Source organism: Somniosus microcephalus, chromosome 28 (assembly GCF_052327205.1).
Source record: "Somniosus microcephalus isolate GS21.2 chromosome 28, FLI_Smic_1.0, whole genome shotgun sequence".
Taxonomy (NCBI): domain Eukaryota; kingdom Metazoa; phylum Chordata; class Chondrichthyes; order Squaliformes; family Somniosidae; genus Somniosus; species Somniosus microcephalus.
Window position 1 is genome coordinate 11,416,582 of NC_141014.1, and position 12,075 is coordinate 11,428,656.

Genomic DNA, 12,075 nt, shown 5'->3' on the forward strand with positions numbered 1-12,075 from the left:
AAAGAATGGATACAAACCGTTTAACAAAGAGAGCGCCAATGTGAAAAAAGAGACGTGGCCAGCAAACGAAAATGAAAGGGACAATCGGAAGTCATGTAGTCGATGCGGTACACAGCATCCACCAAGAAAGTGTCCAGCATATGGTAAAACTTGCAATAGTTGCAACAAGAACAACCATTATGCCCGTTGCTGCAAGAATCAAGTGCAACAAAGCAAGGTCCGTGCAGTAGATGAAAGCGACATAGAGGAATTCTATGTAGATGTTGTGTCTGAAAACAAAAGAGAAGAAAGAGACTGGATGTTGACACTAAAAGTGAACGACATACACATTCCATTTAAATTGGATACTGGAGCACAAGTTAATGTGATATCAGAGACCGATTTTAAGAGAATTAGACCCAGACCAAAGTTACATGGAATACAAGTGAAAGTGACCGGATACTCAGGTACTGATATACCAGTGAAAGGAAAATGCATTGTCAAAGTAACACACAAGGACAGAGAGCACACGCTAGCATTAATCGTGGTGCCAAAGGATGTGCAAGCCATACTAGGTTTAAAAGCCTGTGAGAGACTGAACCTGGTAAAGAGAGTCCTCGTTGTGGAAAGCGAAAGAGAGACAGTCTATGATGAACTGAATGTTGCGTACACACCGGGTAAGCTGATGTATACAGCAGACACGTTGTCCAGAGCTGTTGACCCAGGAGAGCCCGCAAACACAGTGAAAAGACTGAAGTACAAGGCAAAAGACAGTGGAACTGACTTCGACCAGAGCATGCTTGTATACCGCACAACGCCGCTCGAGTGTGGTATGTCACCAGCCCAACTCCTGATGGGACGTCGGCTAAGGTCAAACCTACCCATCCCGGAGAACCTCCTGAAAACAAAAGAGGGGGAGAAAGTGAGGAAGTTCAAAGAGCAACAGAAAGAAAAGCAAAAGTACTACTATGACAGAGGAACACAAAACCTACCTGAACTCCACACTGGTGACCAAGTAAGGTTGAAAGACAAAACAAACACATGGACTCAGAAGGGAACTGTCCTGAGTGAAGTTCAACCAAGATCATACACCATTCAGACAGATGAGGGTGCTGTTCTGAGAAGAAATCATCGAGATCTTCTCATGGGACCAGCCACAGCAGGTCAAGAGACTGATACTGGTGAACAACCTGATCACACAGCTGAGAACCAATCATCTGAGGCAACAACTCAGATTCAAGGACAATCAATCAGAAAGTCCTCAAGACACGTGAAGCCTCCTGAGAGACTCATTGAGCAAATTTAAGGACTATTGTTAAAGAAGGAAGTAATGTTATCTTATTCTTTCTTCAAGTTCTAGTGTATTGACATATTTCATGTGAACACACAAAGCAAGGGTAAAAAACCTTGATCATGATAATGATAATGTAAGTTCATTAAATGTTGTTAGTTAAAAGTAAAATACTTTTGTTTTAAGAAAGGGAGATGTAATGAGATCAGCAAATAGTGATGATATTTGTCTGTGTTTGATTACTTATGCCTTACAGCATATTTGTCTGTGTTTTTGATTACTTGTGCCTGACCAGCAGAGGTCATGTGAGAGACAAGCTGTCCAGAGGAGTTTTACTTTCAGTTTCATTCTAGATGCATCACAGCATAGTGTGTTCTGTAAAAAGCTGTAGAAAGTCTTGAACAAGACTTTAGATTAAACAACATTCTCTTTCAGAAATGAGTCTTTATTGAACCCAAAACAATATGCACACAGCAGGGACCACTAATGTACACAGTGGACGTTGGAGAGAGCATCGTGAGACACCATGCTGACCAGATTCTAGAGTCACAGGAACAAGCCAAACCTGTACCACAAGCATGTGCACCTGGTAATGAGCCCGAAGTACAGATTGCATCTACCTCAGAAGCAGGGGTATTGGAAGCTGACGAACCAACCAATGACAATGAGCCAGAATTGACTCCACCGCCAGAACAGGATACTCGAGAAAGGCGCTATCCAGTCCGGATCAGGAAGCCTCCTCAAAGACTGAACTTATAAATGACTTTTCCAGTTGATGTATATATTACTGAGAAAATTGTAATTGTAATTAGTTATTACTTAGCTGTTAAATGAATGTTATGTACTGTTTATCTAAAAGGGGAGGAATTGTTGTGTATGTCCCTTTAAGGGAATAACTGGTCTTAGACTGCAGTACCGACAGCGACCACCCCTGTATAAAAGGCCCTAGCAGGCTTCTGTAGTTTCAGTTTCAAGCTGCCTCTTGTTCAGTAAAGTACCTGTTAAACTGTTCTCCCGAAGTCCGTGTATTATTGAGGCGCGGACTTTACAAGTCTCATCTCTGAGTCACTAGATTGTGGATTCAAATCCCACTCCAGAGACTTGGATGCTTAATCTAGGCTTACACTCCAGCGCAGTACCGAGGGAGAGCTGCACTGTTGGAGGGGCAGTACTGAGGGAGCGCTATTCTGTTGGAGGGACAGTACTGAGGGAGCGCAGCACTGTGGGAGGGGCAATATTGAGGGAGCGCTGCACTGTCGGAGGGGCAATACTGAGGGAGCGCTGCACTGTTGGAGGGGCTGTACAGAGGGAGTGCTGCACTGTCGGAGGGGCAGTACAGAGGAAGTCCTATACTGTCGGGGGGGCAGTACTGAGGGAGCGCAGCACTGTGGGAGGGGTAGTATTGAGGGAGTGCGGCACTGTCAGAGGGGCAGTACAGAGAGAGTGCTGCACTGTCGGAAGGGCAGTACTGAGGGAGCGCAGCACTGTCGGAGAGCAGTACAGAGGGAGTGCTGCACTGTTGGAGGGGCAGTACTGAGGGACTGCTGCACTGTCGGGGGGCAGTACTGAGGGAGCACTGCACTGTCGGAGGGGCAGTATTGAGGGAGTGCTGCACTGTTGGAGGGGCAGTACAGAGGAAGTGCTACACTGTCGGAGGGGTAGTACCGAGGGAGTGCTGCACTGTCGGATGGGCAGCACAGAGGGAGCGCAGCACTGTCGGGGGGCAGTGCAGAGGGAGCGCAGCACTGTCGGAAGGGCAGTACTGAGGGAGTGCAGCACTGTCGGAGGGGCAGTACAGAGGGAGTGCTGCACTGTCGGAGGGGCAATACTGAGGGAGCGCAGCACTGTGGGAGGGGCAGTACTGAGGGGGTGCAGCACTGTCGGAGGGGCAGTACAGAGGGAGTGCTGCACTGTCGGAGGAGCAATACTGAGGGAGCGCAGCACTGTGGGAGGGGCAGTACTGAGGGAGCGCTGCACTGTCAGGGGGCAGTATTGAGGGAGCGCTGCGTTGTTGGAGGAGCAGTACTGAGGGCGCGCTGCAATGTTGGAGGGGCAGTACAGAGGGAGTGCTGCATTGTCGGAGGGGGAGTGCTGCACTGTTGGAGGGGCTGTCTTTTGGATGAGATGTTAAATCGAAACAAATGGAAGGCACGGAAGAATTTTTAGAATTATTCCGTTGAGCTCCACTGATCTGACATTCCCCGACTCACCTTCTCACTGTCCACCAATCCCTCACTCCAAGTGGGGTGCCGTGCTGGTTGGAGAACTGGGGTTCAGTCCCCACTGCGTATAGGGGGCATGTTCGTGCTAACGCCATTTACCCACTATATGCGGTGGATGGTAAATCCGTCAGGCTCCCTTATAACGTTGTGTAAGACCCCGTAAATGGAAAGAATTGAGTTTCTGCTGCTTCCTCGTCCTAATGTAATCACAAACAATATACTTCACTCTCTTAATTCCACTCAGTGGAATTAATTTTTAATAAGTGTGGTCATTTAAATACATTAAACCAGGGCTGCAGGGGTTGGGTGACAGGAGGACAACAGTAGGTGGGTGTGGTTTGACAGTGGGTGAGGGGAGGGGGACAGTGGGCGGGTGGTGGGCAGGGTGAGGGTGACAGTGGGCGGGGGGGAGGGTGACAGTGGGAGGGGGAAGGTGACGGTGGGAGGGGGGAGGGTGACAGTGGGAGGGGGGAGGGTGACAGTGGGAGGGGGAGGGTGACGGTGGGCGGGGGGAGGGTGACGGTGGGAGGGGGGAGGGTGACGGTGGGCCGGGGGAGGGTGACAGTGGGAGGGGGGAGGGTGACAGTGGACGAGGGAGGGTGACAGTGGGAGGGGGGAGGGTGACGGTGGGCGGGGGGAGGGTGACAGTGGGAGGGGGGAGGGTGACAGTGGACGAGGGAGGGTGACAGTGGGGGGGAGGGTGACAGTGGGAGGGGGGAGGGTGACAGTGGGCAGGGGGGAGGGTGACAGTGGGCGGGGGGAGGTTGACGGTGGACGGGGGAAGGGTGACAGTGGGAGGGGGGAGGGTGACGGTGGGAGGGGGGATGGTGACGGTGGGAGGGGGGAGGGTGACAGAGGGCGGGGGGAGGGGGACGGTGGGAGGGGGGAGGGTGACGGTGAGCGGGGAGAGGGTGACGGTGGGAGGGGGGAGGGTGACAGAGGGCGGGGGGAGGGGGACGGTGGGAGGGGGAGGGTGACAGTGGGCGGGGGGAGGGTGACAGTGGGAGGGGGGAGGGTGACGGTGGGAGGGGGGAGGGTGACAGTGGGCGGGGAGAGGGTGACAGAGGGCAGGGGCAGATGACCCCAAAAAGCTGGTTGAAACATTTGAAATGGTCGGCCCCCTTCACGAGGTTTAAGCGGCGCCTATGGTGATGTTAAATGGTCAGCAATCTTTGCCCGATATAGGGGTTGCCCAGGGTAACCGGAGACAGTGTTAGTGGCGGGGACCGAGTTGCAGTATTGTATCTCTCATCATCAAGCTGCACTCCTTTTGAACGTGGCTCCCTGCTTGGAGTGTGGGATTGGTGAGCCTACCCCGACACCTTCAATCCCTTCACTCTCCACAAACTCATCTTGAAGCCATTCACCCTGGTATCCCACAATTCCAGCATCCTCTGGGTGAAAAGGCTTTCCTTCTTACCCTTAACAAATTCACTTTAGAGTAATTACTGTCTGTGAAACCCTCAGAGATGTTTCTAAGACGTGATATGACGCTATATAAATGCAAGGCTTACGTTGACCGCCTCATTTTGAGATTGCGCCCTCGGTATTTGATTCCTCACATCCCAAACAACAACAACTTGCATTTATATGGAAACATAGAAGATAGGAGCAGGAGTAGGCCATTCGGCCCCTCGAGCCTGCTCCGCCATGTAATGAGATCATGTCTGATCATCCAAATTCAGTGCCCTGTCCCTGCTTTCTCCCCATACCCCTTGATCCCTTTAGCCTCAAGAAATATATCCAACTCCTTCTTGAATATATTTAATGAATTGGCCTCAACTGCCCTGTGTGGCAGAGAATTCCACAGGTTCACCACTCTCTGGGTGAAGAAATTCCTCCTCATCTCAGTCCTAAATGGCTTACCCTTTATCCTTAGACTGTGACCCCTGGTTCTGGACTCCCCCACCATCGGGAACATCCTTCCTGCATCTAGTCTGTCTAGTCCTGTTAGAATTTTATAAGTTTCAATGAGATCCCCTCTCATTCTTCTAAACTCTAGCGAATATAAGCCTAAACGACCCAATCTCTCCTCATACGTCATTCCTGCCATCCCAGGTATCGGTCTGGTGAATCTTCGCTACACTCTCTCCATGGCAAGAACATCCTTCCTTAGATAAGGCGGCCAAAACTGCACACAATGCTCAAGGTGTGGTCTCACCAAGGCCCTGTACAACTGCAGCAAGACTTCCTTGCTCCTATACTCAAATCCTCTCGCTATGAAGGCCAACATACCATTTGCCTTCTTAACCGCCTGCTGCACCTACATGCTTACCTTCAGCGACTGGTGCACAAGGACACCCAGGTCTCGTTGCACTTCCCCTTTTCCCAATCTATTGCCATTCAGATAACAATCTGTCTTCCTGTTTTTGCCACCGAAGTGGATAACCTCGCATTTATCCACATTATACTGCATTTGCCCAATCACCCAACCTGTCTAAATCGTACTGGAGTTTCTCTGCATCCTCCTCACAGCACACACGCCCACCCAGCTTTGTGTCATCTGCAAACTTGGAGATATTACATCTAGTTCCCTCGTCTAGATCATTTATATATATTGTGAATAGCTGGGGTCCTAGCACTGATCCCTGCGGTACCCCACTAGTCACTGCCTGCCACTCGGAAAAAGACCCGTTTATTCCAACTCTTTGCTTCCTGTCCGCCAACCAGTTCTCTATCCAAGACAGTACCTTACCCCCAATCCCATGTGCTTTAACTTTGCACGCTAATCTCTTATGCGGGACCTTATCGAAAGCCTTCTGAAAGTCCAAATACACCACATCCACTGGTTCTCCCTTATCTATTCTACCAGTTACATCCTCAAAAAATTCCAGTAGATTAGTCAAGCACGATTTACCTTTTGTAAATCCATGTTGACTTTATCCTTAATGTAGTAAAACGTCCCAAGGCGCTTCACAGGAGCGCTATAGTGTCAGCTGTGGCTCAGTGGGTGGCACGCTCGCCTCTGAGTCAGAGAGTTGTGGGTTCAAACCCCACTCCAGGGACTTGAGCACAAAAATCTAGGCTGACACTCCAGTGCGGTGCTGAGGGAGCGCTGCACTGTCGGAGGTGCCGTCTTTCGGATGAGACGTTACACCGCGACCCCGTCTGCTCTCTCAGGTGGACGTAAAAGATCCCACGGCACTATGTTGAAGAAAAGCAGAGGAGTTCTCCCCGGTGTCCTGGGGCCAATATTTATCCCTCAATCAACATCACTAAAACTGATTATCTGGTCATTATCACATTGCTGTTTGTGGGAGCTTGCTGTGTGCAAATTGGCTGCTGCGTTTCCTACATTACAACAGTGACTACACTTCAAAAGTTCTTCATTGGTTGTAAAGTGCTTTGGGATGTCCGGTGGTCGTGAAAGACGCTATAGAAATGCAAGTCTTTCTTTCTTCTTTCTTTCTTCTTTCTTCATAAAACAAAATTTGTCACCGAGCCACATAAGGAGATATTAGGAAAGGCGACCAAAAACTTGGTCAAAGAGGTAGGTTTTAAGGAGCGTCTTAAAGGAGGAGCGAGATAGAGAGGTTTAGGGAGAGAATTCCAGCGTTTAGGGCCTAGGTAGCTGAAGGTACGGCCGCCAGTGGCGGAGTGATAGAAATTGGGGATGCGCAAGAGGCCAAAATTGGAGGAGCGCAGAGATCTCGGAGGGTTGTAGGGCTGGAGGAGGTTACAGAGATAGGGAGGGCTGAGGCCATCTAGATTTTGAAAACAAGGATGAGAATTTTTAAATCGAGGCGTTGCCGGACCGGGAGCCAGTGTCTGTCAGTGAATTTATGGGACTTGGGGCTAAAAATTCAGTTGGGCGCCATTTGGGGCGCCAAGCTCGCCTGGGCGCCGGAATTACCGCTGCGAGCAGAGCCACTTGCGCCATTCGGATATTCAGTTTCTGCGCCCCAAATGGAATCGGGCCGCTAAACGAGGCTTCCCGCGCCCCGCTTGGGGCGCTGAAACTGAATTTCGGCGTGCTAAGGGCCGCAGCGCCACACGCTGCGGCACGGCAGGCTGCGGTACTGCAGGCCTTCCTCCCACTGTTAAGGAGGAGGTGCCTGCAACAGTGCGATCCCCGCTCGTGAGTGCCGGCAAATGAACCCGGCACCAAGGAGAAGTGCCGGGCTCTCGGGAAACAGCGGGCGTGTAGGAGGCCGGGGACGGAGGTGCGGGCAGGCGGCCGCCGAAAAAGCGGCCAGCCGCACCTCCACCTTAACTAGCGCCACTACCGCCACAGGTAGGCCCCTGTGTACCGGTCGCTATTTGCGGCCGGCGCTGAAGAGGCGGGTGCGACCAAATATGGCCATCGGGGCGATAGCGGGGCGCTGCGCACACCGATGACGTCATCGGTGGCGGCGCAGCGCTACAGGCTAACGCCGCCATTAGCGCCCCGCTAAATATCGCGGTAGGTGTGGCCAGTGGCGCAAAAGCCACTGAGTGCCCTCTTTGGGCGCAAACTGGTGGCGCAGGCCACTGAATTTCTAGGCCTTGGTGTGAGTTAGGATATGGGAACACTGCAGGTTCTAATGTACGGAGTGGATTGAACTCACATGCGACTGGAAGATCCCTGGTGAACTGTGCCTTCGAGTTAATCTGTCAGCAGGTGGGAAAATACCCGCAGAATCCAAGATTTATGGGCCACTTACTGCTTCGAATTGATTGTGTTGGCAAGATAAGACTATTGATTTTTTTAAAAATGCAATCGTAAGGCTAACTTATCATTACTCAGCAAATGCTCAACTTCTCAAAAGTTCTGCCACTTGGCTATAAACCCTGCTTTCCGCCCCTCAATAAAACAATTCCCGCTGAATCCCCGCTGGGTAAGGAGTGACCGTGCGACACACACACACTTTCAACGCTTGCCTCCTAACCTGTCCTTCCCCTGCCGCAAAAGGAGATGTTAATAGGTTTTTGCCTTGCACCATCATCCCTTTTGTCTCTTAATCTCTCCTGCCTTCCATCCCATCACAGACCTTCCCTTTTGTTCTTTCCTCCCCTCCCCCCTCTCCCTGCCCTTGCTTAAAGACCTGTTCCATCTTCAGCTTTTTCCAGTTCTGACGAAGGGTCATCGACCTGAAACGTTAACTCTGTTTCTCTCCCCACAGATGCTGCCTGACCTGCTGAGTGTTTCCAGCATTCTCTGTTTTTATTAATGGGATTTCTAGTTTGACTATCCATTCAATGGCGTCCTGAGATGCCGAGTGGAGATGTCGGGCTGGAACAGGTTTACCTTCACCTCTACGATAGCAAAATACTGCGGATGCTGGAAATCTGAAAAAATAACAGAAAATGCTGGAAAAACTCAGCAGGCCAGGCAGCATCCGTGGAGAGAGAAAGAGAGTCAACATTTCAGGTCAAAACCCTTCTACAGAACTGAGAAAAAAAGGCAGGAAACAGATTAAAAGGCATTTTAATCTGTTTCCTGCCTTTTTTTCTCAGTTCTGTAGAAGGATTTCGACCCGAAACAATGACTCTGTTTCTCTCTCCATGGACGTTGCCAGGCCTGCTGAGTTTTTCCAGCGTTTTCTGTTTTTACCTTCACCTGTGATGCCCTCACAGTTAAATAGCTGGCCAACACTCACTGTCTGGGCTCACCCAGACAGAATGGGGTCCCTTGGGTGGTGAGGTGCAGGAGAGGTGGCGGAGTCCGCAGAAGCATACCCCAGGACCCCAAGGGAAGAGGAGAAAATTGGGGGGGTAGGAGGGAAACCCCGGGAAAGATACAAATCAATACACATTAATTTAACCGTCTGTTTCTTACTCACAGTGATCATCATGTGTGCGACAAAGAGCGACATTGAGACATTAGTACATGGAACGAAACCGGACGAAGATATTGTCATCATCCTACTGGACCTGTTCAAGTAAATACCATGTCTTGGCTTTAGTTTCGGCAATTATTCTCACCAAAGATGTCAGTGCTGGAAAATCTTTTCGATTTTTGCCATTAACCCCAGGTTCAGGTACAGCATGGGTTAGATACAGGGTAAAGCTGTCTCTACACTGTCCCATCAAACACTCCCAGGGGAGGTACAGCAAGGGTTAGTTACAGAGTAAAGCTCCCTCTACACTACCCCATCAAACACTACCAGGGCAGGTACAGCATGGCTTAGATACAGAGTAAAGCTCCCTCTACACTGTCCCATCAAACACTCCCAGGGCAGGTACAGCATGGCTTAGATACAGAGTAAAGCTCCATCTACACTGTCCCATCAAACACTCCCAGGGCAGGTACAAGCATGGGTTAGATACAGAGTAAAGCTCCCTCTACACTGCCCAATCAAACACTCCTAGGGCAGGTACAGCATGTGTTAGATACAGAGTAAAGCTCCCTCTACACTGTACCATCAAACACTCCCAGGGCAGGTACAGCACAGCTTAGATACAGAGTAAAACTCCCTCTAACTGTCCCATCAAACACTTCCAGGGCAGGTACAGCACGGATTAGATACAGAGTAAAGCTCCCTCTACACTGTCCCATCAAACACTCCCAGGGCAGGTACAGCACGGGCTCGATACAGAGTAAAGCTCCCTCTACACTGTCACATCAAACACTCCCAGGGCAGGTACAGCACGGGCTCGATACAGAGTAAAGCTCCCTCTACACTGTCCCATCAAACACTCCCAGGGCAGGTACAGCACGGTTAGATACAGAGTAAAGCTCCCTCTACACTGTCCCCATCAAACACTCCCAGGGCAGGTACAGCACGGGTTAGATACAGAGTAAAGCTCCCTCAACACTGTCCCGTCAAACACTCCCAGGGCAGGTACAGCACGGGTTAGATACAGAGTAAAGCTCCCTCTACACTGTCCCATCAAACACTCCCAGGGCAGGTACAGCACGGATTAGGTACAGAGTAAAGCTCCATCTACACTGTCCCATCAAACACTCCCAGGGTAGGTACAGCACGGGTTAGATACAGAGTAAAGCTCCCTCTAACTGTCCCATCAAACACTTCCAGGGCAGGTACAGCACGGATTAGATACAGAGTAAAGCTCCCTCTACACTGTCCCACCAAACACGCCCAGGGCAGGTACAGCACGGGCTCGATACAGAGTAAAGCTCCCTCTACACTGTCACATCAAACACTCCCAGGGCAGGTACAGCATGGGCTCGATACAGAGTAAAGCTCCCTCTACACTGTCCCATCAAACACTCCCAGGGCAGGTACAGCATGGGTTAGATACAGAGTAAAGCTCCCTCTACACTGTCCCCATCAAACACTCCCAGGGCAGGTACAGCACGGGCTCGATACAGAGTAAAGCTCCCTCTACACTGTCCCATCAAACACTCCCAGGGCAGGTACAGCACGGGCTCGATACAAAGTAAAGCTCCCGTAGTTCACACTTGAATAGTGATCACTCGAATGAGGCATCAGAGGGTATCTGGCACCTGTGGAACTGAACCCATCAACAACCCAGCTCCTTAAAGAGAGGAGAAAACCAACAAGCAGAAACCATGCCCACATTGGGAGACCATCGCTCTCTGCACCAAGAAAATGCGTCATAATCCAGTACAAAGTATCTCAGAGTTGTCAGGTGCCACTCGCCTCCCACCTGACAACTCTGAGATACTTTGTACTGGATTATGACGCATTTTCTAGGAGCTGATTGAATGTGCCCCTAACACATTGCATTCAGGACCCTCTCAGCAAAGAGGAAGCCTTCATCACATCAGTCTGGAATGAATTGAAAGCCAATTCCTGTAGGTGAAAGGATAGCTTTGTACCTAATACCTAACTAAGGAGTGATCCAATTGTTGTGATTAAGATGATTATAGGAGTGATAGGGTAGATAGACAGAAACTTCAGAATTACCTCTGGTTGCGTATCCAGAACAAGGGGGCATAACCTTAAAATTAGAGCTAGGCCTTTCAGGGGTGATGTCAGGGAGCACTTCTTCACACAAAGGGTCGTGGAAACCTGGAACTCTAAAAGATTAGCATTACTGAAAGTCGGTAAGTCACCTAGTCCGGATAGAATGCGTCCTCGGTTGCTGAAAGAAGCTGAGGTAGAAATAGCAGAGGCATTGGTCCCAATCTTTCAATCCTCATTGGATCAGGAGTAGTGCCGGAGGACTGGAGGGTCACTAATGTTATACCACTATTCAAGAAAGGGGTGAGGGAAATAAACCAGGAAACTACAGGCCAATCAGCCTAACATCGGTGGTGGGGAAATTATTGGAAACCATTATCAGGGACAAAATAATTTTTTATTTGGAAAGGCATGGGTTAATCAAGGAGAGCCAGCATGGATCTGTTAAAGGCATATCATGTCTGACTAACTTGATTAAATTCTTTGATGCGGTAACAGGGAAGGTTGATCATGTAGTGCAGTAGATGTTGTATATACGGACTTTCGGAAGGCATTCGACAAAGTGCCACACAGGAGACTTGTTAAGAAGGTGGAATTAAGGGGAAAGTGGCGGTATGGATACGGAATTGGCTCAGTGACAGGAAGCAGAGGGTGGTGGTGGATGGATGTGTTTCAGACTGGGAGGTGGTTTGCAGTGGTGTTCCCCAAGGGTCAGTTTTGCATCCGTTACTCTTCAATTTTTATAAACGGCCTAGACTCGGGTGTAGGGAGC

The 12,075-nt window shown here is 50.1% G+C and overlaps 1 protein-coding gene across 1 annotated transcript in view; it reads left to right on the forward strand.

The window, feature by feature from the left end:
• The window catches only part of LOC147098791 (guanylyl cyclase C-like), a 248,285-nt gene that overhangs the window by 109,517 nt on the left and 126,693 nt on the right, over positions 1–12,075 (forward strand). Inside the window, exon 6 of the mRNA XM_085969476.1 lies at positions 9,257–9,353. Coding sequence (XP_085825602.1) covers positions 9,257–9,353 — 97 coding nt within the window. The remainder of the gene's footprint in view (positions 1–9,256; positions 9,354–12,075) is intronic.